The 25,850-nt window shown below is 34.9% G+C and overlaps 1 protein-coding gene across 1 annotated transcript in view; it reads left to right on the forward strand.

Annotated features, from left to right (window-relative positions):
- Window positions 1–89: 89 nt before the first annotated feature.
- The window catches only part of LOC654946 (G protein-coupled receptor kinase 1), a 62,297-nt gene continuing 36,536 nt past the window's right edge, over window positions 90–25,850 (forward strand). The window contains exons 1-3 of the mRNA XM_015982659.2: window positions 90–528; window positions 8,022–8,098; window positions 16,173–16,246. Of these exons, the coding sequence (XP_015838145.1) occupies window positions 416–528; window positions 8,022–8,098; window positions 16,173–16,246 (264 nt within the window). The 5' untranslated portion in view covers window positions 90–415. The remainder of the gene's footprint in view (window positions 529–8,021; window positions 8,099–16,172; window positions 16,247–25,850) is intronic.

Consider the following 25,850-nt stretch of genomic DNA (forward strand, 5'->3'; position numbering starts at 1 on the left):
GGGGCCGTGCGAGTGCTAGTCTCGTGGGGGCTTTTGCCGTTTTGCGCGAGTTGGTTTGTTTTGCGCGGTTGGTGCGCGTGCGAACAGCTGTCCGCCGCTTTTGACATTTGGCCAGCTGTTCGCATTCGCGCACTCGTTCTAGGAAAGGCCTGTCTCCCGTCCAATCAGTCGCTGTTTGAGTTTCGGCGGTCGCGATAGGGACTTGAGTTCCCTCCTTGATGATCCAGGGACGGAACTTTGAGATTGCTCACTCGACGGCGCGTTCCTCGTCAGTCTCCTGTGCCGCGATTATTATGTAAAGTCAATGAGGGCCGTTATGTAAGGACGAGTGCGGGGCGCGTGCGGTAGGTGTTGGTGAGCTGTGCACAGTGTACCGAAATATGTTTATTTGAGCGAGTGTGGTGCAAACTGCAAAATGGCGGACTTAGAGGCAGTGCTGGCCGATGTCAGCTATCTCATGGCCATGGAGAAGAGCAAGTGCACACCAGCTGCCAGGGCCAGCAAGAAGATCGTGCTGCCCGACCCCAGGTGAGTCACCAAGGTCGTTCACCCCCCGGATGTCAGCCGGGGGACGCCTCCGGCCGGCATCGATCTACCGGATTTGGGGCCCTCCGACACGGACCCGCGGGGGCACAGGCCCACCGACGCTAATGGGAAAACGTCGGGAAAGTTATGCACAAATCGCCTCTATTTTCTGATAGCTTTTGTGGCGAACGCGAAGGAAACGCTACCACAATAAACTTATTGTACCTATTTTAGTAGTGCAACCGCACAATGACAAGGCGGACAAAACGCACAATCTCGAGGATGTGTTACCATTTTTACACGTTTTTAATCAGCAACAGTGGCGCAGCCAATGCTCCAAAACATGACCACAATGTTTTTAAGTTACAAGCACGAAAAACGTGTAAACATTTGCTTTTTTACAAACTTCTTGCGAATCTCTAAGTTTGCGCTGCTTTTTCGTTTAACAATAATTAAGTCATTATTTCCCCACAAAGACAAATTTAATAAAAAACTGAGAACGGTTCTCCTGCCTTTGTTTTAACTATATGTTTCAACAAACTTTATTACTAACAATTTGCCCACGTTTTATATATTTTTTAAAGATTTAGTTTTCTAGTTATTCTTTTCTTGGACTTACAATAATGTTGTCAAAATACATTAAAAATCTTTGAAAAGCATTTAATAAGAACAACAACAATTTCCAAGTTCAAATTGAAAAAGGGTTTATACGTAACATAAATTATCTACCAGTCCAAACGTTTTTCTAAGTTGGTCTCGTTTCTAGAGAGTTTTTCCATTTGTATGATTGTATATTTTAAAGTAAATATTAATAGGCTAGTTGGGTGAATAAAAAACTATACTTTAGTTGAATGCTCTTATTCTCCATTTTTCCTTTGTTCTACATTTTCTCAATAAGAAACCAGACTGAATTAGGTCTAAGATGTTCAAATTATATAACTTTTTAGCTTTAAAACCTTACCCCTTTTATTTAGTTAGAGATTTTTCCTGAACTTGAGTAGTACAGTTAAACCTCTCAACAGCTCCAGATAACGGACACCTCTTGACAACGGACATTTTTGTAAGAACGTAATAAAACCTATATTAAAATTTCCACCTCCCATTAGTGGACACCTCTCCACAACGGACAATTCAAGATTCTCCATCGGTGTTCGTTGTTGAGAGCTTTTACTGTACTACTTATTTACTAGGTATATCTCACTCATAAAATTTCGGTGAATTAATATTTGTATATTTTTAATTTTATTACTTTTTATTGATTAATTTAATTTTGTTTTTAATTCTATGGAAGGAAAAACTTCACATTCATTGAGAAAAATATAAAGTATTGATTTGTGTGAAGAAAAATGTATTATAAAAAAACAGGCTAGCTTTTCTGTTAGGAAATAAAGGGGACTTATTTACTTATTTTTTGCCATTAAAGAAAAATACCTTTGCGTAAACAACAGTTTATAATCATGACTGTTTCATTGTTATTTTAATGGCTAAATGACATACTTTTGTTCACTAGTCCGTAAAACAACAATTTTTACTCAAATTGTCATTTTTGGCTTTTTTTGCCAGTGATGAAAACTGAATTAGCTAATTATGTATTGTTTTGAGGTTGCAATTTTAATTTTTTTGAGTGTGTTTCAAATAATTCAAAACAGAGATTTGGCTCTAATTTGGTTCTATTTCCGTTTCGAGCGAATTGATTCATCACTACTTGATTATTTGCATTCGTAGATTCGTTCATTTTGATCAGAAAGTTTCAATTCATGTCGATGCTAATGGATAAATAAGGTGTCAGTGTTGCCAATAAAATCGACCAAATCAGCGTAATTTTTATTTCGTGTAAGCAATTACAAGTCTAGATTAAATTGGGGCCTACTTTTTGTCCAGTCCGGCCCTGTCTATCGTCACAAATCGATTTATGCACACCGACAAGTATTCATTATTTTAAATAATGTGAAATATTGACGTTCTGCTGAAGAATTATTAAAAGTTTAGTCGTAAATCTCCCCATAAAGGGTTGACACGTAAGCAATAAAGCGCGTAATAAACAATAACGAGGGTTTGAGTTGGTTTTATTCAAACATTCGCCAAACTTTTTCGCCTGAATTTTGATCGGGATTATTTCAGGTTAAACTATGTTTAATGTTAAGTCAAGTATAGTTCGTGGCAGTTTATTTATTTTCAATTTTATCGTCGTGTCGATGCACATAAAAGGAGCTGTTGGAATAATTTTATGATCTACAAAGAATTTGAATTGGTTTCTTTTCTCTTGAAATAATCAAATTGCCATGTCATGGCCGGCCGTGATTTTTTCCAACATTCCGCGGCCTACTGTGACACATGGTTTCTGTAACCCCGCAGTCTCGAAATAAATAAACATTAAACAACAATGACAAGCTGCACCATTAATGATAAAATATGTGCGTAAAAATAACGTAATGAGTCATCAATTTACGTTTGTCTGTTTTTGCAAAATTGTCATTTGAGGATTTATTTTAATACAGTGGTAATAAATAAATTTTCGTTCGATTTTTCCATACTGAATCGTCACTTGCAGCCAGCAGCTGGGAACAAATCATATGCGAATTGTCATTGATAAATCATCGAGGGTATCTCTTGCGTATGACATCGGGTGTAGTGCGATAACTGACGCACTTATTAATGGAAAAAATCTGGAACATGATTAATTCATACACGAAAAAATCTGACTAATTTCGAGCAAGATGTTTGAGTGATATTTTCACCGGTTGTTTGCTCGTAATTATGAATATGCAAGTGCAAATATTATGGTAATTACGCTGTTCTCGCAAATATATACGCGATTCTGTTTGTACAAACTGTTGACAAAATTAATTTGAGGTATTTCCTTGGAAAAACAAAGTCTCGAGCTTCTAATGTCGTAATTAAGGAAATTTCATCCAGATCTCTTACCGCACAAGAACTGACGCTTGCTTCATTAGCATATTACTTAACGAGAGTCGCAAAGAGCATATTACGAGCGAGTGAAATGTGCGTATGTGTTTATTTTCTGCTTGCATCCAATTAGTGCGGTACAATAAAATTTATTGTTTGCAAAGGTTTGTTTTGCTGAATCAATAACTGGAAGGGTGTCGTTGCAAAATTTCCAAACCCTTCTAATGAATTAAGTCTGTTTTTCAATTTTCACCACCGGGGAAACTGCGAGTTATTTCCGCCCTATTATTATATTAAGATAATTATCCAATTTTCCCGTGTACTTTTCGTTTTATTTTACATATTAACTGTTGAAACGGCGCACTTATCTGTTTATGCGATCGTCGTAACATAATGAAACGGCCGGACGTTATTCCACGTAATAAAAACGTCTCATTTTCATTGAATACGAACGCTCGCAAATTAGTTTTTGTTTATTTATATTTGATTGATGTTCTTATTGTTTATTTTGTGTAGTTACAATAATAATTAATTCTCAAGGAAACTTCTGTGAAATACAAGACAAATATTCGCCTTGGTGCTTGAAATTTTGACATTTATAACCGGCCACGCCCATCCCGATTGTCAAAAGTGGGCGTGGCTGCGTTGACACCGCTTTTCGACATCATAGACGGCGTGTTTGCGTTTACATAAACAGAACCGCGTGTGTGGCCAAAAATAGGTGTTTGTTTTGGTTTCGGTGTGTTCAAGGAATTTTTTTCTGTGTTGATTGGAGGCTTATTACCGATTTTTTATTAATTTTTTCTAATCAAGTCGTCCCGGCCCGGCCGACTTTGATGGGGTCTGAATCGAATTTTGCGTTTGATGTTCGAAAAATAAAATGTAGGGGTAATTAAGTTATTTTCGTTTTGTAATCTACGATAATGTCGGGATGCGAGGGAAATTTTATTGGAGCTTATTCAAATATTAATGTTTTCTCCTCGATGTTTGGAAATCCGAGTTGAGCACAATTCGGCTAAAGCGTGTTTGCATATGAATATTGTCGGAATCGCGGGATGGGAATTATTAATGTTTATTATGTCAGTCACATGTAACATAGGTAAATGCGTGGATATGACAGAGGTTAAATAATGAAGTTCAAAGTGATGGTTTTGGCCGAAGTAATAGCTTTGTAATTGAATTAGAAGTGTGTAATTCGAGACTGGTAAGAAAATATTAAAAGGGATCGGATTCCAGGATTTGAAAGCCTACCGGCTGTTGGTAAATATTTTATTTCTGAAGGATCGCAGAATTATAGATTAGAGCAACGCTTATTTGAATATGTCAGAAGTGATAGCGCAGAAATATTGAGAAAATATTTTTTCTCCAGACTGTTCGAGGGTGGATTTATCGATCTGAATGGCGAAGGCAAATATTCAAATGTAGCTCAGACATTTGGTGTGTGAATTGCGTATTTTAAATCGCCCCTTAGAATTGAAACCAATTTTTGAAAATGCATTTATTTATTTTTAACTTGTCTGGAGTGTTGCTATTCCGGGAGCTTTCTAACGTTTCTTTATTATTTTTTCTCAACCGCTTACGTACCGTCTGAGAGACTATTTTGGTGTATTTTCGTCTAATTTCTTTTCAAAGTTCAAACAAAATTGATTACCTGTACAAAGCTTTTGTTGCCGGCATCGTTGTTTTCCTGTGTTTTAAAAATTTTACACTTTGAAACAATTGAAAAGTTGCAATATAATCCGTGCACTTGACACGATCAAACGTCTACTTTTACGTTGATTCTTTTGATCTCAGCCATTACTCGAATGTCCTCTTTTTCGCTCCGTCTTTTTGATCCACACTTTGTGGCAGGAGCAAGCAAAAACTGATACCTCAAGGAAGTTGTTCTAATTATTTAGCCAAGTTTGATGCTTTAAACAAAGTCTAATCTTGAGGGAAATGCTGCTACTGACGCGTACATTTTTATTAAATAACCAGTCTCCTCAATAATACCGCGTCGGAATCTCCTCTAAATAACCGTATATTGGTATCCAACAGCGATATACCACTTTTCATATAACATTAGAGGTGTTCGAATGACGTCAACAATAGCATTGACTTACAAACGGCAATGTTGTATTTCATTATAGTCATCTTCGGTGGCGGGGCACGTACGTCAAACAGATTATAATAACGTACCTCTTAATATTCCAAATTCCAAATGTTTCCAGATGGAGAAGTCAAAGGTCGTCAAGGCCGCACAACATTCTTCGCAATAGAAAAATAATCTCACACTTGCAATTGACACACAATGCAAAAAATTATGGAAAAAACAAGCTACGAAAGTAAGGAATCGATAAAAGTAAACTGCGAAACGGGAAAAATAATTAAATCGGCCATAAAAGTAAATTTACATCAAATCTGTAAAACAAAAGAAAGATCCAAAAATAAAATAAAAAATACGCACAAAAATAAATATTTGCAAACAACGTTTAAGGAAAGAGTGAAATAAAACAGTGGTTTATTTCAGTTGAATTAGCACAAGTAATATGTTACACAAAATTGTTTATTTATGTAGAAACTAACATTATACAGGGGGTCCCAGCGATGTAAAAAAGTCCATTATTGACCTTTAAATGTTAGAAAATTAATCTTTTTTCATACGAAAACCGAACACACTAACTCCTTGACTTACCTAAAGTTATTTTCAAGTACACGGAGTGTTTTCGTGATTAGCTACAATTAGAACAATTAATATTTTTTGCATTTTTTTTTGATGTAGATTTTACCAGTGATGATTTAAACTAAATTATTATTGGTCGATTTTGATTGATTTTTTTTGACAATACGTTCTTTTAATCATTACATAAAAATTAAGAATTTCAGAAAAGTAAAATTTTCACCATTTTAAAGAAGAAACTTCAAACTTATAGGACATTTTTTGTTCGCTTAATGCAATCAAGCAAATAAAAAGTGAAGAGATTTGTTACAAGTTGAATAACTTCGCAATTTTAAAAGGAACATCCAAAAGACTTTATCTCTCTAAAAATATTAACAGTTAAGTGTCTTTTGCTGATTACTCAAAAAACTTAAACATAAAAAAATATAAATATTGTTTCAGTAGTCGAAAAGTCAAATTTTCAGCTAATAATAACTTTATTATTAGGCCATTATTTGTCATTTATTACAGTGAAATCACTAAAATTTTAATATTTATGGCGAATTTTTAAATTTCCGTATAAACTCCAACAAATGCTTTGTGGTAAAGTTGCTATAAGTGTGCTATCTTTTTGGTTATTAACTTTAGGCATTTCAAAATTTATGTTTTTAGATAGATAATTTTATAATCTTTGAGAAGCAAGAACAAAAAATAGGGTCTTCCATTTAAGTTTTTCAAGTTATTCAACTTTTAATAAACTTTTTAATTTTTCTAAGTATCTAATTGCAATGCGCTAAATAATTGGGACAGATTTAAGTTTGAACTTTTCCTTTTAAAGTAGTTAAAATCCTACTTTTCTACGATTTTTTGTTTCTGTGTAATAAATTTAAACTTTAAATAAACTTTATGTTTTTAGATAGACAATTTTATAATCTTTGAGAAGCAAGAACAAAAAATAGGATGTTCCATTTAAGTTTTTCAAGTTATTCAACTTTTAATAAACTTCTTAATTTTTCTAAGTATCTAATTGCAATGCGTTAAATAATTGGGACAGATTTAAGTTTGAACTTTTCCTTTTAAAGTAGTTAAAATCCTACTTTTCTACGATTCTTTGTTTCTGTGTAATAAATTTTTAAATAAAACGTGTTTTTGTCAAAAAAATCTAATTATTTCATAAACTAAGCAAAATCGACCAATACAAGTTTAAATTAAAATCAAATTATCAGTAGTAAAAGTTACGTTCAAAAATGCAATAAAATTTGAAAAAACATAACTAGTGGGTTTTTAGTATCTAAAAAAAGTTAATATCTCTGATAATAAACAAGTTACGGGGCTTTTTCTGATCGTCGGGACAGCCTCTATACTGAAATAAAATAAAAACGAACGTTTTGCTCTTGTTTTTGACGTGTAGCTATTTTTTTATGATGAAATTGTGTTTGAATTCAGCTTGTGTATGTTTTTTGTTCGCGCCGAATGTGAGACTGCTCAGTTGTTCACTTTAATCTGTCGACAGCTGTACCTACTGTACATCATCGATTACGCTTTGTTTAATTCGTGATTTCGCGCTCAAGTGGTTTCGAAAGCGTTACGTAACTAGCGCCTTGGCGTTGTGCCTGACACCCATCACAAAAAACCAAACACAAGAAGATGAAACTTTGCTCCTGTGTGTTTTAAATACGGTCGATACGTTTATTTATTGCGCCACTTCCAATTTGGAGAAGAGACGCGGACGTGAGAAGAATCCTTCTCCTGTGGAGTAAAAAGTGCTCTCTTGACCTTTTTTTACTTCTTTGCCTTTAAAAAGCGGTTTGTTTTTACGATGATGCTGGCCGGGGGTGTGCTTTCATCTCGCAAGAAAGTCATTCACTATTAAAGTTTAATTTTTAAAACGGACGAAAGACTCACACAAGTCGCATCAAGTCAAGTAATTTTGGTAACTTTTTGGTTTCAGCGTTCGCAGCGTGATGCACAAGTATCTGGAGAAGAAGAACGAGGTGAACTTTGACAAGATCTTCCATCAAACATTAGGTGAGTGAGTTCCGGAAACGCGATTCTAACCTTTCACGACTTACCGGACGTGAAACCGGACACTTTTCAATTAACTCGTTCGAAGGAGATAGGGAAGGTCGAATTGCAATTATTGACGAGCGAAGGTGTCAATAAGAGCGCAAGAACTTGACAAATTGCCGGGCAAGGGCCGATATTGGAAAAAAGCGCAAAAGTCGGCGGAAATACGAAAATTATTTATCGGGACGTTAAATTAAAATTGTTGCTGCACTGCTTCGGAAACGGCGATTTTCCGCACGCGCTATTTTCGGCAAGTACGTGAGTTTAAAGCCGGCTTCGCGTGGGCGAAAGCTCATTATCGTTTCTTTCTCGTATACGGTCGAAGTCCCTTCACAAGTTGCAACCCTTTTCCGATCGTTATCATTCGGTACGAGATGTAAGTCGGACATAAACACATTCCGGTGGCCGGAACGGTGTGGACACTCGACGACAACCTGACGCATAATTAATCCGGAAGGATTCCGGATCTTCACCCCGTCCGGACTTCCTGGTCGCGCAATTCTCCTCCGACAACAAGATCGATATAAGGCGCTTCGTCGCGCGCTCGATACAAGGATTACGTCTTTTTCACCACAAACTAACCAAAAATGAAGTAAAGTGGAGTAAAAACACCCACATTATTAGACATTGTGGTCGTATTTACACGAAATTGTTTGTTTTTTCAACGCGAATTTCCCGTGTCTAATTCATTAAAATGTGATTTATTTTGAGAATTGACGAGTTTTCGGACGTGCTATTTTAACTGGATAATTTCGACGCGAATTGACGAAGTTTGTGATTATGTGAGCAAGTGGAATATTGCTCCAATTTACAAATTCTCACGAATTTATTAGTGTTGAGTTGGGAATTGTTTTGTGCACACTACGGATATCTAAAGGATAGGAAAAAACGGTTCCGTTCGCGATAGTTCCGTTGATGCCGCCAGAGCGCGCAGTTCTATTACCGCCAAGTTTTCGGAGCAATGAATTAAAAAAAAATTGTATTAGGATAACATTTAGCACAAGACAAATAAAAAAATACAGGCAGGTAGGGCATTAAATTCTCTATAGTAAGAGATAAATATAATGGAAAAACATTATCGTAAACTATATTTAAATAAATTTCAAACTATTACCAGTGTGCACTCTGCATCATATTTTTCAGTACCCTGCGAATATGGTTACAGATACAAGAAAAATGTTAGGAAGAAAGTTGTAGAGAGTTAAATTTACTACAAAAAAGTCCGCGAGACCATATCCCTATCTTGAACCATTTAGGCCTTAAAGTCGTCCAAAGACGCTCAAGCGACGGATTTCCTTTTTTTGCCGGTGGTTAAGTATTGCAAAGTTAATTTATACTTAAACCATTGATGATAGAAGTATGGTGTCGCGGACTTTTTTGTAGAAAATTTAATTCTCTATGCTTTTGTTCCTTACAGTTTTTTTGTATCTTCAACCGTATTCGCTGCGTTTGCCGAAATATTAGGTGGAATCAAATACAATTTTTGCGCATCGTCGCATATTTATCAAAACGCTGGGAATACGGTTGAAGATACAAAAAAAGTGTAAAGGTCAAAGTTGTAGCTAATTAAATTTTCTAAAAAAAAATGTTCTGGTCACCATATTTCTACCTTCTACAGTTTAGGCATAAATTAACTTTCCATTACTTGACCACCGGTAAAATGAAACGAATCTGTAGCTTGAGGGTCTTTGAACGTTTTTGGGGCCTAAACCGTTCAAGATAAAGACATGGTCTCGCGGACTTTTTTAAAGAAAATTTAATTCTCTACAAATTTCTTCCTCACATTTTTTTTGTATCTTTAACCGTATTCCCGGCGTTTTGAAAAATACGGGACGACGCGCAAATTTTAAATTTTAATCATTTTTTTCCCATGTTTCTCATGAAAATTTTTTCGTCAGTTTTTCTCAATCTGTTAAGAATGCTAAGTTCAACATTGCTGCATTTTTTCCAAATAATCAGTGAATTGGTTAAGTTTAAATAAATTTAAAACGAGACTATGACTCTCACTTTTTTTGCGATTTTGAATCTCGTTACGTCTCCTAAGTTATAGTCCTCCGTAGACTTCGTAAGAAATCGAAAATGAGTTTCCAATGCACACCCCAACCCCAACATTTCACTTCTGTCTAATGCATTTCCATTAGTCAGAGTATCTCTCGAACAGCAAGCAACTGCCGTCCGATCGACGCATTCGTGATGAAATTTTCGCGAAATTTCAAACTTTGATCCAACACCGATACTTGTCCGAAATTCAGACGTACTTCCTGCAACACATTCGACTTTTATGGCATTTTCTTGTCGATGAACGTAAAAGGCGAACTTCAGCCGTCTCAGCCATCGTTTTTACGGCCATGTTTGTTGTTTTCCTGCACATATGCAATAAAATCCGGTAACGCCGTCGTTACCTAATGTCTGATAGTCTGTCCCCGGAACATTCGAGAGGGTTTGTTTGCAAGAATTTGATTGAATAAGAGCTTGACGTACGTCAAGGTCGGCGCATTTCGTCCGACCAATTCCGTCTAATTAACCGGACAAGTGTTGATACGGACGACTTGACTCGTGTCGTATTTTCATTCGATCGCGTTCTATTTATAAAACGTTTGAAGCGGGGTTAACGAATGTGCAGTTTTTAATTGGAATCGAATTGAATTCGTCGAATCGGGCGTGTGGTGGTCACAAACGACAGATAAAACATTGCGAGCTTTGCTGCGGCCTTCGAATTTTGATCTGACGTCAGGTTTTAATAGCCTTGTCGACGAGTATCGTTTTATGTGAGAACTCAGGAACGAGAAACGAAAAAAGCTCCCGCTTGCGCGACGTCAAGCTCTGGTGGCGCGGAACACGACATTAGTAAATCAAGACTACATTCATCAAAAAGTCCACTATTAATAGGACAAACTCATAAACTTCGTGCTGGCTCAAGTTTTTGTCCGATTTCAGGCGAGAAGATTACACTAGTTTACGACGTTTTTTACCAATAGATGACTGAGGTCGAAAAAAATTAGGACGTCAAGTTTTTTAAATAATTCTTATAAAGTATCAGTATTTGACAATTTTATTTCAAAAACCTCAATAACTCTCTTCCTAAGACTTTAAATCTTGATGGAAACATTCACCGTTTTCATCGGTTAAGCTTCACAGATTTTCTTAAGATAATGTAAACACAGTCAGTTGTTGGGTTTAAATTACATTCACCTGATGATCTTTTAAAGCAAATAAAATACTTATCAATTTGTTAATCACGCCAATAACGAATGCCAAAGACGCCACAAAAAAGATTGATTCAAACCTTTTGAAAAATTAAAAGTAAAACAGATTGTTTCTTTTTTGGCCTGATAAGGGTCAGATTCTCTCATTATAATCAGTAGTAATCGGCTAACATGTTTTTATCTCAAAAATGTTGGTACTGTTTTTCATAAGACTTTATCTTGATGAAAACGTTTATCATTTGATCGCTTAAGTTTGGCAGGTTTTATTAGGATAATTTTACCACAAACTAAACAAAAGTTGTTTGGATTTAATCTACATTCTTTTGACGATATTTTAAAGCAAATACAATGTTTAACAATTTGTTTGTCACAGAAATGTGAGAGATATTTTAGTTATCAATGAGAAAGAAAAAAACAAAATGAGTATAAATTATCTTGCTAAATGATTTTTTTTTGTTTTCGACTTATAAACAATGACATTTTTGCGAAATCTTAAAAAAAATCATATCTTCTTTATTATAAAAGATATACAATTGAAACAAAGACATGATACGTGTACTTTTTTACAGAGAATTTAATAATGTTATCAGCGATTTTTTTTTAATTCGTTTAGCTATATTAAGACGTAAAGTTTTATTTTTTAAATAGGCGGCTGTAATATTTTTGAAAAACTGCTTTTTTTCTGATTTGGTAGGTCTATTTGTGCATTACATTATTTTTAAATAATTAAAATAAAACATAACATTTCGCTTTTTCTTTACAGCAGGCCATGAAAAAACTTTGGATTTTCAAATAAACCTATGAAAAATGTATTACTCAACAAGTATTTATAATTTAATATTTTTTTAAACACTAATTAATTTAATTAAACAGCATAATAGATTATTATTGGATCAAATTTTTGCGATTGATAAAAATTACATTGTCAGTGTAATTTCTAATTAAATATGAAATATGTCGGAAAACGAAAAATCTAATTGTAAAAAAAAATGTAATTAATTGTATGATTGTCGTCAATAAAATTTTATTTAACAAAAAAATCTGTGTTTAAACACCAAAATCAAATTTCGAAAATTAATAACATTATCGTCACCTCAATTGCACTAAATCATTAAAAAGTGTAATCAAATGGTAGTGACATTTCGTTTTCAATGTTCTGCACATTTTTTTTGTGACTAAAATTTGTTCAATTGAAAATAACTTTAACATAGCTTATTTTTCTAATTTCACATTTTTTAATTTAATAACCATTCACAAAATTTCTAGATTATTCACACCTTTTATGTGAAATAATTTTTCCATGACCAACTACTTTCAAATATTTTAAATATATTTTTATCAAAAATATATATATAACAATATTAAACTGTATTTTTATTGTTTTAAGTTCAGAACAAAACAAGCTTTTCGAAAATGTCATAGCCAACTATGATTCCTATTTAAAAAAGTACAATTTTATGTTATTACAGCTAAACGAATGATTAAAAAAAATGATGATAACATTATTGAATTCTCTGTAAAAAAGTGTTTTTATTTGAAATGTGTATCTTTTATAATAAGGATGGTATGAATTTTTTTAAGATTACGCAAGAATGTTAGGTCGAAAACAAAAGACGATAGCGGGATGCGGTTTTGGCCAAAATTATTTTCTCATAAAACGGACCCGAGAATGTGTTATTTGTTTTTCGCTAAACCTCTTAGTTTCGTAGATTCTCTGTTCGGAAATTCGTATGCCTCACCCTGTACATTGTCTAAATAGTTGTAATGAAAGTTGTACAAAATAAAGTGAAAAATGTTGGACTGCATCTCCAATCTTCCGTTATTTGTCTTTTTTGTGTTTGAAGTTAATTGAACTGAACCCCCTTCTACCTTTAATTGTCCGCCCTGAATCCTGCCATTTTATTGCCTGCTGCATTGGTCCGTATTTAATCAGATTCCGCTCCAGTAGCTCATCAGATTGAAATCAGGTAATTTAAAATTTGATCACGTACGTGCGAGATTTTAATTGATCGTCGCGTTCTATCGAAGAGTTAAACGACATCATCGTCGCCTATCCTGCGGGATCGCTTTCATCTTGTAAATTACTATCAGGCAGCGACGAATCGGACGTCGATTTGTCTTTAATCTCGGTAAAACAGTCTCTGCAGGGCTTCAAAGCCATCCGATCTGTTTTTTCGATTCTGTGCGACCGACATCCCCTATTTCTTCGTCTTCATTATGATAATGATACCCAGAGAGAGACGCAGCGACAAAGTCGCAAGATTGTTCAATCGAGTGTCCTCTCTCGGGGAGCTTTTCCTTCACTTGAAACGCGGCTAATTAGCCGAGAAGGGACGTTATTATCGGGCACAGATGGTGGATTTCCTGCGAGAGGGATCGTTATACACGACGCTCCTGATTCCTCATTGTGTCTGTATCCGGGAATCGGGAGTTTTTCGACGAAAATTCCAGCTAATTTCGTGATGGAGGAGTTACGCTGTTTAGGTGTAATGACAGGAAATTTGCAAATTACAAACTTATTGTGGATGGCGGGTTTGGTGATGGAGGTCATTACGTGTCGAGTGAAGTGACAATTTAATGGGAAATTTTGACAAGCGACAAGTAATGGACTCGGAGATGATTGCCCGGTGTTGAATTAAAAATAAAAGAATCCACTCATTATTATGTCTATTCACTGACGTGCAATCACTCACGAAGACACAACAGTGAAACAATACACGCTGCGGATACGGATACCGCAAGGACCAACTGTGGGCCCACTATTGTTCACACTTTATCATCTAGACTTCTAGAGAAAACATCTTTTATAAACAAATTATTTTTTTCTGCTTTGGCTTTCTACAGAATACATCTTTTATAAACAAATTATTTTTTTAAATCTTTTTTTCCAAATTATTTTTTTCTAAATTGTTGTGTGATCTGTCAACGACCTCAAGTCGTTTATTGATAAAGGCCCCTTGATTAGTAAAATCAAGAGCAAATAGTTTGAACAGATTTTGATAAGTTAAACTAAGCAAAAACAAACAACAAAAATGGAAAGTAGTTTTATAAGACTTAGTTGGGGCACTCCTTCGTCGTGCTCCAAAACCATTCGTGCCACGTCTTATAGAACTCGAATAATAATATTCTATTAATAATGTTTTTCAGTCCCGACATGATGGCTAATTTTTGAGCACTTTTTTAGAATTTGCATAAAAAAATACCTACCAGACATTAAAAAAAGAAATCATGTTGACCAGTTTAAATAAAACGATGGAATTTAGTAGTTCTTATGGAAAGATTCGTGCTCAGAAAAAAACACACGGTAGGTTTCCGTCAAAAAAACTGTAATTAATTAGTATTAAAATAGGCAAAGAACTTGCATTTTTATAACCACTCGAAATTTATTGGTCGAAAAAATTGGCGTGGTTTTTGCCCGCCATGCATAATGTATTGTTTTTTTAGTATTCTTCCATTTTTCTATTTTAAATCAAGGAGTGTAGGTTTAGATGTTATTTTATTTATTTTAATAAATAACTCCTGCGTCTGTGTGTCCCAGAGTTGTTATTTTCCAAAGCAAGCACGCATTACTAGATTAGTGACAGTCGAAGAAAGTCTTACATAACATCCTCATTGAATAAATTTACATAATTCCTATCAACGAAACGATTTTTCCCAACCCACTTTCGTCAAAAGCTCGGCACAAAGCTTAGTCCACTTTGCACAGTTTCTCGGAAATAACGAATGACTAGTTCCGGTAATGCATTTCTACAAGTGCTTAAAGAAAAAAAACTTCACCTATAAAGCCGTTCCGTTCATTTCAAATTCAGAGCGAGTTTTATGTGCAAGTTTTAGTCAATTTCCAATTTGTTCGTTGAGAAACGACTCTGCGGATATTTTCCCGAAGAATTCGTAAAAAATATAATAGTAAATATGTCCGAGAAATCACCGTATCGTTTTGTCGGCTATATCTGGGAAAAATTGTGCCCTCTGCGGTGTCCGAAATCCCAAATCCCATTTCTTATATTGGAAGTGGATGATGTCGTTCCGGGAAAAATATCACGGGGCAAAAATATCGTGTTTTTGCGCTAATTGATAAGGGCGGCATTTAAATTTAAAATTTCTCGCGTCAAATTGTGTGAATCAGTTCGGTCTCGCGGAAAATTGCCTCCGGTCCGAATTCTCATCGCTCTATTAAAAGGAAGTTTTTTTCAGTAAGTCGTTGAAATTATAGCCGAGTGTAGTTTTTCGCCTCGGGGGAGTCGTTTCGGTGGCGGGGTAGCTATTGCACACTTAAATTGCTTTTAATGTTTAAATAGGTAATAAGTATTAAGTGGCGGGAGCTAAGCAGCGCTTCTATTAAAACTTCACCGTAATAGCATTAAACTTTCAAATCCTAACGGAAACCCTTGATTAGCCGATATGGATGCTGGAGCTGCGCCGCATTTACCAAACCGATAATTAATCCCGAGATGATCTGCAAGCGCTTGACACTGTGCATTAGTAGATTACACTTAAGCCATTGCGATAATGAGAATTTTTGCGCCTACGATTGATTTTTTAATTTCCCAGCGTAAAAATTAGCCGCATCCAGGTCCATTACTGGCGTTTTTAAAACCAGTCCCATCCGGAACCTGGAATTATTTCAGGAATGCTGAAAAAGCAATTTCGTTAACGTCCGTTGTTGCAATATTTCAGCGGCGAATAAACCGTCGCGTTTTCCCTCGGCGGCGGCGGCATTGTTTTCCCGAAAAATGCAAATATTAAAAGTTTATAGACGCACCCTTAATCCCCTAAAACGCCAACACCTCCAAATGGCATTTGTACATCGATTCCGTTCTTTGTTTCAGGCTATCTGTTATTTAAGGATTTTTGCGAGAATTTGTCGGAAGTTCCCGTGCCTCAGCTTCGCTTTTATGAAGAGGTAAGTGAAGTTAAATTGAAAAGATAAATGTGTGGCACAGAAACGACTCTTTATGCGCGCGCTTGAATAGACCAGGGCGTTTTTAGTGTTTCGTTTGCTGCAAGTTGGGATTAAATCGAACGCAGATGAGCTTAATTGAAGTTTAATTTCGCTCGCTAAATTAATTTAGACGATTCAAGTGCGTCACTAACGTCAATTTGTTGTTGTTTTATTGAATTTCTGATCGGGATTCTGGACGTTCTTTATGCAAATTGTATTTTATCAGAGGAAGGATTGGACGGACGCGTGTCTGACCCTCGGGCGCGCAAAACGAAGGAATTTTCTTTGTCGGGAGGCCAGAATCGGTTTTTTATGCCGAAACTTTGAAACGATTTTAATAAACGTTTATTTATTACGGGGGAGTTGGAGTGGAAAAAATCGTTGTAGTTTATGTGGCCTGAGCAAGACTTGCGTTTTTATGTAAACTTGGAGAAAATGATAAATTGTCCGAAGGACGGTGCGCAAAGTCTGATTTTATTTATTGTGGAGAAAGTGTAATTTTGCGCGCGTTGCCGATTGAAATATCTGAATGATTTTCCACTCGGGCGAGTTTCGAGCACCTCTTTTAAAAATTCATTGTTCTTTATGAATCGTCGAAACTTTGCACATCCCCTTTAGTCAAACAAAATCGTTAAAAAGCCGAAAACAAATTTCCGTCGGAATTAATTCCATCCCTCCATTGATTGGGTCGTTGCTTCACGCCGGCAATTTTGTAATGGATTTTTATGATGGATAATAAAAGTCGAGAGAGCTTGATCGACTTGCCATTTGATCGACGTCTTTTCCATCATCGATTTCTCCGCAACTGAAGATTTACAAAGTTACGTTAATTGAGACGTCGGCGGTTTCATATAACCAGTGACATCGACTCTTTTACTAGTGTTTTTTTTTCGTTTACTGCCGACATCCCGATAAAACCCAGATTAGAACTCGGGGTTAGATTGACGTGTCGTCAGTTAACTAAGCAATTTTCTTTGAGAAATTGCTTGCGGAGTCGCAGGAATAATAATTATCGAGAGGGCTGCTGTCATATTGATATTATAATTCGCCCGGATCGGCGTGGCTTTGGCGAGATCCAACTGTTGGTTCTATCAAGTCCATGCTGCGTACCTGTGTTTACGCAACGGAAAACCCAATTTAATTAAATTGAATTTTTTAATTAGTCGGTGCATCCGTGCCTCAAGTGATTCATCCAGAAAATGTTTTATGCATGCGTCCGACGTAAAGAAGAATTAATAATAAATGTGTGGTCTTTAATTATGAATTGTGTTTTTCAATGTAAATTTCGCCGATGAATCAGCTTTCAATCAAAGCCAACATAAATAACGTTGTAAATGTCGGGAATATTCAATTGGGTTTTGTTTTGTTAAATTTTTGTTAAATTGTGTGAGGAATGCGCAAGGAAAATAAACAAACGATCTAAAAACACAATTTTAAACATTTATTCTTCGATGTGTTTGAAAACATGCGTCACTTTCCCTGTATTGCCTGAGACAAGGTAAGTGGTCAAAAAATTACAAAATTTCCTAATAACGCAATATTCTCGAAAAGTATAAAGTGGGCGAGCTTTTTCCCTTGTCACTTATCATTAGGACATAATCCTCTATCTTTATTATGACAAATAGTCGGCGATAAGACGTTGGCTCCAGCTCTGTTTTCTGCCTTTTCTCAGCCCATCAGCGTTGCAATTATCTTTGATTAATTGTAATTCCAGTGTATTGCAATTTCTCAAGTCGAACTCCAAGGCCGATTTATTTTTGCAAACACCTGTCAGATCGCCTAAGCCGGATGGGTTTTGCAACACAAAATGATCGCTGGACAGATTTGAACTTTATGTGCTTTGATAGCGCTTTATTTGTTTTCTGTACAATTATTTTTGTCGTGTTTGTTTGGAAAAGTTACGTCACGACCCGAAAACGTTGAAACATAAATTGGGTTACATATATTTTAATCCGATAATGAATTTAAAAATTCCTGCTTTGTTACATTGCGATAATTACGTGACGCAACGTAACGTATCGGATTTGAAATAAACTCGAAAATGGCAAACATTATGCGTCCATCCCACGTAATGTGTGCTTTCGGGCCCGTTTCGGCTAATGTCAGCACATAAAAAACCTCCGTCATAATTGAGATTTTCCGCAAAAATTGTATTGCTGCTGCTGGTTCATTTTATATTTGTGTTCGCGCTACGGCGCCGTTTATATCGAACATCATCTCCTAGTGCCGAGTTCATTACTTTAACGGCGCTTCATTTGTCTCTCGTGGGGCCGTTTTCGCGTCGAGGTTGAGCTCGTGTTTATGAAGGAGATTTGACGTTTTACATAGCTTACGTCTAAGGTAAACAGCTTCGAAGCCGACACCTAATCTCTTGGAGCGTACGTCACGTTATTGTCCGATAGCATCTTAATACGTCACGTCAGGACCTAGCGTACTTTACGACGGCATGAATTTTTGAGCGCAACTCGTAAAACTTTTGAGCGATAAGGGCACACGCTGATGTATCAGCAGATAAGTGTGTACATTGTTGTTCCTTGTGGAGAACAGCAGAAAATGTATTTTTTATAAATTTATTGTACTTGTGAATCCGCGAAATAAGCCCATACGGAAAAAAGCTCACAGAAAATTAGAAAATTTCTGCTCTCGTGGATGAATTTATAGTCGATACCTTGATAACTAAACAAATATTGGTAAGACAATTTTAATAACGTAAATAAATAGGAATAAACTGAAAGTAAGTAATGTATAAAATTTTGTGTGCCTCTCAGCCGCCGTCCGTCTATCTCGTTTCGTTTCGGAATTATTTTACTTTTCGTTATAAAAAGACCAATTTTGGAAAAATCACTGCGAAGTCGCCTGTGAATATTTTCCGAAAAATTTGCAACAGAAAAACTCAAAATACCTTGCAGTTTTAGCAAACAGTTGGCTTTTTCTCGAAACATGCAGATGATGTGCCAAAACGCAAAAAGTTGAATAACTCATTTTTTCAAATGGAACACCATTATTTCTTTACACGTATCGATAGCATTTTTCATATGCGGTTTGTATTGAAAATTTGAAGTATTTCTTATAGTGTTCAATTTTTTTCTTTTTTTTTATTTATTTTATTATTAATTCTTGATGAACAAAACTCATTTATGTATCAAGTTATAATTAGATTACTAATGTAATTAGTCACATTAGTACATATCAAAAAATAAATCACCATTTGACTTATCAGATTCTAGGATAACAAATTTTCTTGTAATAATTTTTTTCTCTCGAAAAATATTTTAAATTTGTTATGGACACTCTATATCGTTAGAAAGCTTATCAAAAATGCTATCGATTTATGAAAAAATCTACAGGACGTTCCATTTGAAAAAAAAAGAGTTATTCACCTTTGGCGTTTTGGCACACTCTGTATATTATCTGCGTGCTTTAACTCAAAGTCGTCTATTATCCAAAACTACAAGGTATTCTGAATTTTTTCGTTGCAAATTTATCGGAAAATATTCATAGGCGACTTTGCAGTGATTTTTCAAAAATTGTTTTTTTTATAACGAAAAGTTGAATAATTCCAAAATGAAAAAATATAGACCCATGATAGTTTATACTATAAAGTTGCATTATTTTTTTGCATAGAATTCAATTATGGAAAAATATATAGGGTGTTTCATTAAAAAAAAATAACTTTGATTCACCAGCCTGTATACAACACTCTGTGTGTAGTAAAAATATTTTTAGTTTATAGACTTTAAGTCGATCTATCGGATAATGAAAATAGCATGGTAATATTTCAAATAACAAAAAAGTTATACACCGATTACACACCTCTGTATCTACGAAAAATAAAAAGCGATTTGAAGTAATTGAAAGACTGAACTTTGTATTTTTTTGTTAAATATTTATCACTTGTCACTTTTGGGTCGCCACCCCAATCTGTCAAAAATTTAGAATTTTTTTTATTTTTTGGTGCAATAATTTTTTGGGCAATGTCAACTCAATTTTATTTATAACAAGAGAATTAATATCTATGCCAACTATGGCGATTCAACCTGGGTAAAACAATTAAAATGTGGACAAGTTTCCGTTAAAAATAGGTGATAAAAAGGTTAACAAATTATCTACATCATAAATTGAAAATTAAGTACATTTAGAATTTAAAAACTGGCTTAAAAGCTGAAAGGATAACAGACTGGGGGTAATGATACCCTGGAGGTGATTTTGGTAATTTGTAAAATGACAGGAAATGTTACATTTAAGGTAGAGAAGGACAAAAAAAAAGAGTTTACTAACCAATAGAAACTAGAGGGGAAAAAACGTAATAACCATTTACATGAACAGAGCTTATTTTTTAGTCAAATGGTTTTTTCTTTTTTATTGGACAAATAATTTAATAAAAAAAAATTCCCCTAGTGAGATTAGATATCAGTGCAGTGGAAAATATTTATTTCATTTTTTCTTTTCTCTCTTATAAGAGGTGTAAAATGCCTCAGTGTAAAACTTGACGAACCCTGTACAGAGTTTCTTTCTCTTGGGTTTTTTTGTATGAGTGTTTTTGGTAATTGGGTATTTTTCTTTGTGAGCTTTTTCCATGTGAGTTTTTATCGGTGTGTTTTTTTTACTGTGAGTTTTTTCCCATGTGAGCTTTATTTATTCTGTGTGAGCTTTAAGTAATGCTACACCTTCAGTAGTTGTTTTCTAAGCGTCAAACCGTGGATTTTAAAATTCTGATCGCCGGTTTAAAATGTTGGAATTGAAGTGCTAATGGGTGGTCTTTCATTCCTCATAGCCGATCGAGGCTGAGTTATTTCCTCTGCGCCGTATAATATGACTGTTAAATATGAATGAAGGCCTTTGGAAGTCGAAGAGCTCAGGTACTTGAATTGAGTTGATTATACGAGCCCCTCGAGTCCGCAAAACTCTCATTAAGTAATCCCCGAAATAAATTCCGGCAAGTTCTTGCGCTCCGCTCTCATCGATTAGTTTTTTGGAGAAGGTCCAAGCAAATCGTCTGTATTTTTTCCCTGATTACTTCCGAAATTAACTTAAACGAGATGCCGTCGTCTCAGATTCGACTCTCTCTCGAGGATTAAACTTCCGGTTGTCTGTTTTTCCTCTCGCTGATCAATTCCGATCGCATTTTGTGCGTGACGTACGTGACGCTTTTCGTCACGATTTCAGGTGAGATAAGTCACGTGTCTGCCACATTAACCCTCCGGTGAGTGTGTGTGTTTGTTATTGACTGGAGTTGGTGGTCCTGCTGCGTTATTGATCCGGAATTGTGGCAGGTGGCAGGCTCTTAAATCGTCACCCAGGATAATTCGCCACGTTTTCAACAGGTGTGCAGTGCGTCGGCGAATTAACAATGCGAGTATTAATGAGCTCCAACTGCCACAAGGAAAGTCTCGGAAGGATTTTCCAGATTTTTCATTCGTTTAGTGTGGACTTTGGAGTTTCAAGTGATGGATTGATTTCGTATTGCAATGACGTCGAAAAATCAGCACCGTGTGGAATAAAACAATTCATTCATTTACATTATGGTGTAATTTGTATGAAGATCAAACGTGGCATTCAATGGTAATTCAAGATTGATCCGAAAACAAAGCAGTGGAATATTACAAGACTGATTTTTTCACTGACAAGGAGCGCAACTGATTTTTTTTCACGAATAATTAACACTAAAAATGAAATAAGCCCACAAGAAAAAAAAACTCTCAAGATACGGAAAAAAACCCGAAAAAAGCCCACAAAGACAAAAGCCCACTTAGAAAAAATCCCAACCAGAAAAAAGCTTGTGGAAAAATTAACTCATTGAAAAAAAAAACAATCTCCTTGATCGTGAATAGATTTATAAATTTATTATTATTCGGATAACAAAAAAAAATATTTTAATATCTTAGAATCAGTTTTTGCTACAATCCCATTCAAGATAATCCAAGGCCTAACCATTCAAATTTTCGGACAAAAACAACTCAATTTTATTTATTTCTTTTTATATATTATGTTGTTATATTTAAGGACTACTCGTTCATTTATTATATTTATTATATGGTCCACTATAGACTAAGAAGTCTGTTGGAAATAAATTCTGTTATTATTATTATTATTAAGTTTATTTGAAGTAATTTTTTTGTTTTACTGACAAATTTAAAATTTTGGAAAATTGTTTACAACTTTTTGACATATCCCTCAAACCTAGACTGAGTGATCTCTCCGCATTTGTCATTCCTTTTGCAATAATTTGTTGAATTGTTATTCTCTCAAGTTTTGAATATCAACAAATTATATAGTATGTTAGGGAATGATTTAGCAAAATTTGAAGTTGGATAGGGAATAGGAAAAGGCATCGTAAAGTAAAATTCTTGTACATCGAAAATGCAGAGTTTTCCCAAAAAAATTTAAGAACCGCTGAATGATAAAAATTAGCTTGTTATTTCGCTCAAAAAATAAGGCAAAAAAAATTTGGGATGGGGACACCTCGAGAGCGTTAAATGATAAAATGTTTACTGCATCACCCTGTAAATATTACAATCGATTCATTTGAAACGTTTTTTTTTTCAAAATATCGTAAGTTTTCGAGAAAATTGCTGCGATATTCGAACTGCTCTAACAATGATTATTTTAACAGAATTTAGATAATTGATGCAATCGAGTGTAGCTAACAAAAAAGTGTTGCCAACAAGAGAACATTATTCCTCTTCTTTACGATTCTGCAGGTCTTGGAATGGTAAAAAGGTAAAAAGTTGCAAACTATATTGTCACAAGTGCACAACGTAACCTTTAGGGTAAAAATAAGATTTTTTTTTTGTGTTATTTAATGTAAAATATTTATATGGTATTTTTTGAGTAATTCTTAAACAAAAAAAGTATCGGTACGCTTTTGCAACTTAGTGCATTAGTGCCTATCGTGAATTTGAATAAATGCTATAAAATTATTTTTTTTAATGAGTTATGATAGCAGAATAGGACAAAAAAGCAGTTTATTAATGAATAGAAACTAGTGGGAAAATATAATAGCTTATTCTTTCTCTGTGGGTTTTTTGATATGTGAGTATTTTCTGTGTGAGCTTTTTTCCGTGTGGGCTTTTTTCCAAGCGAGATTTTTTCTGTGTGAGCTTTTTTCTTGTGCGCATTTTTCGTGTGAGTTTTTTTCTGGTCACCATTTATTAGAATTAATTTTTTTTATTCTTTCTCTATGGGTTGTTTTTTGATATGTGGGTATTTTCTGAGTGAGCTTTTTCTACCTGACGTTTTATTCGTGTGGGCTTTTTTCTTTGTGAGCTTTTTTCCATGTGAGATTTTTTCGACGTGTTTTTTTTTCTGTGGATTTATATCAGCTGCTCTATCGCAAGTCGCATCTATTTGTTGCAATTCATGACCTTCCAGAGTCTAGACTTTTAATTCGCAAGATTGACGAATAAAATTTCATCGGAAGTCATTTCGCTCGAGATCGCTTCCGATTTAATTACATTTAACTGCAATCGGGTTAGTGTTTTTGTCCAGTCTGTGAACTAAATAAGACTGCAGCCCTTTCATCAACTGTGCTACACTCCATGGGTGTTTTCTTTGGCGTAATTGGAAGCCTGGGATTACTCTTCTTCGCCTTTTGAATTCTCTGACATTTCATCACTATAAAATGTGCCACATCCGACACCGCATGTAATAACAAGAGATTTCGTTAACACTGAAACGAGAGTACTGTGTTGACGATAATAACAATGCAATAACGAAACGAACATGCGAAGAGAGAGCGTAACAACACAAAACACTGTTATTTCGTTGTATTACCGCGATGTTTGAGGAAACGAAGCACACTCGTCAACAACTTTATGTCTGCTTTAAATCGTACAAAATATTTGATTGGACGGTTTGTGCTTTGTAAGCTTTCAGTTTAATTGAAATGACAATTGATAAGAAAGCGCTACAATATCGCGCGATTTGAATGAAACACAATAGACGCGATCACAATGTGGTATTGATCACATGTGAGGACAATTCCTCGCGATAAGTCGTCAAAACATCAAATAATCTGATGAGCATTTCCTGCGCCGCCCAATTTATGCCAGTGACTATTTTATTTCGCCTTTAATCAGCCGACACACGTACGGTGTCACGACTTAGTTGAGAAGTTTTCAAACTTGTTTCACTGGATGAAATATGGCGCCTAGGTCCGCCATTACCGTTCGCTTCCTTTTAATTCGATTAAGTGATAAGGTGCGCGTCTGCAGTGTCACAATCCGGATTTCTTTACGTCGGTCGTACAAAAGCTTTCAGGAAGACGTCAATCATTCTTTTGCATCCTTTAGAATGGCGCGGAAGCGAAGGTCTCCACGATGAGGTCCATTGTGAGGTCGGAGGTTCTCCTTTTGGAATATCGACGAGTTTTAGGAGATTTTTCGTGGAACAATGACTGTCGTTGATCATAGCGAACGCCATAAATTTTCAAATAAAATGGTTATCTCTCGGGCCTCTGTCGTGTTTGCCTCGCTCACTGCATTTAGATAAGGGAGGGCTTATCGACGACATTGTACATTATTAACACTGATTTTCTGATTTGGAGCAGCTTTATAATAGTATATTATTATGCGAGTTTTATAAGACGTTCTATTGTGGCACGAGTGGTTTTGGAGCACGACGAAGGAGTGCTATTAATATACTATTTTTTCTACTTCATTAAATTTACTAAAAGGAGTTGCACAAAAGTTGTCTTTGTGAAACCAAAGTAGAAAAACATTTTTGTCTTACAGTAATGCAGCAGAGTTATACAGGCATTAGACCTTAGAAAATTTTTGATTTTAATATTTTATTTATTTTATTTTATTTTATTTTAATATAGCTAGAGCTTTAAGATTTTGTATAGAATTCAAATCGACCATTTTGAGTTCAACTGAATTATTTTCAAAATGGCTGAATTTCGGGAACTACGAGAAATTGGTGCTAACTTTGAAATTTTAAATAATAACTACCTATTTTTATTGCATTTTTGAATTCGTCTCTTGAAATCGAGTAAAATGTATCTGAGTTGTTAGTACTTATCTGTCATAGTTTTTGACGTATGTCAATTTTTTTATACAAATTTTTATTTGCAGAGGTTTATTTAACATATCATTGCTCGTGCACCCTTTACAATAAGTGAATATTTTTTTTTGCAATTGAAGTTTTGAAGGGTATTTTAAAATTTTCATGATTGTCAAATGTTAAATTGCAAGGCTACTATGATTTTTTGAAAATGATTATTAAAAAATAATTATAAAACAGTTTTTTTTAATGGGATGACCCTGTTTTTTCAATAGCAATCAAATGAACATGAATTTTTATGCAGACTTTTATTGACATTATCTATATCTGTCTCTTACATTTTTTGAAATAATTGCCAAAAACAGAATTTTAGCTAATTATTTTCATTTTTATACAAGTAAAGTTTCGAAAAATACGATAAAATTGTTCTATGTATTAATTAAAAAAAATGTTCGATTTGTTCACCATTTTCATTCAAGAAGTTTAAAATTCGATGCCAGACTGACTGAGTTACTTCACATAATTCACTAAGTTATAATAAACCATTTTTAAATATTACTGT

The sequence above is a fragment of the Tribolium castaneum genome, chromosome 6 (genome assembly GCF_031307605.1).
Source record: "Tribolium castaneum strain GA2 chromosome 6, icTriCast1.1, whole genome shotgun sequence".
NCBI lineage: Eukaryota > Metazoa > Arthropoda > Insecta > Coleoptera > Tenebrionidae > Tribolium > Tribolium castaneum.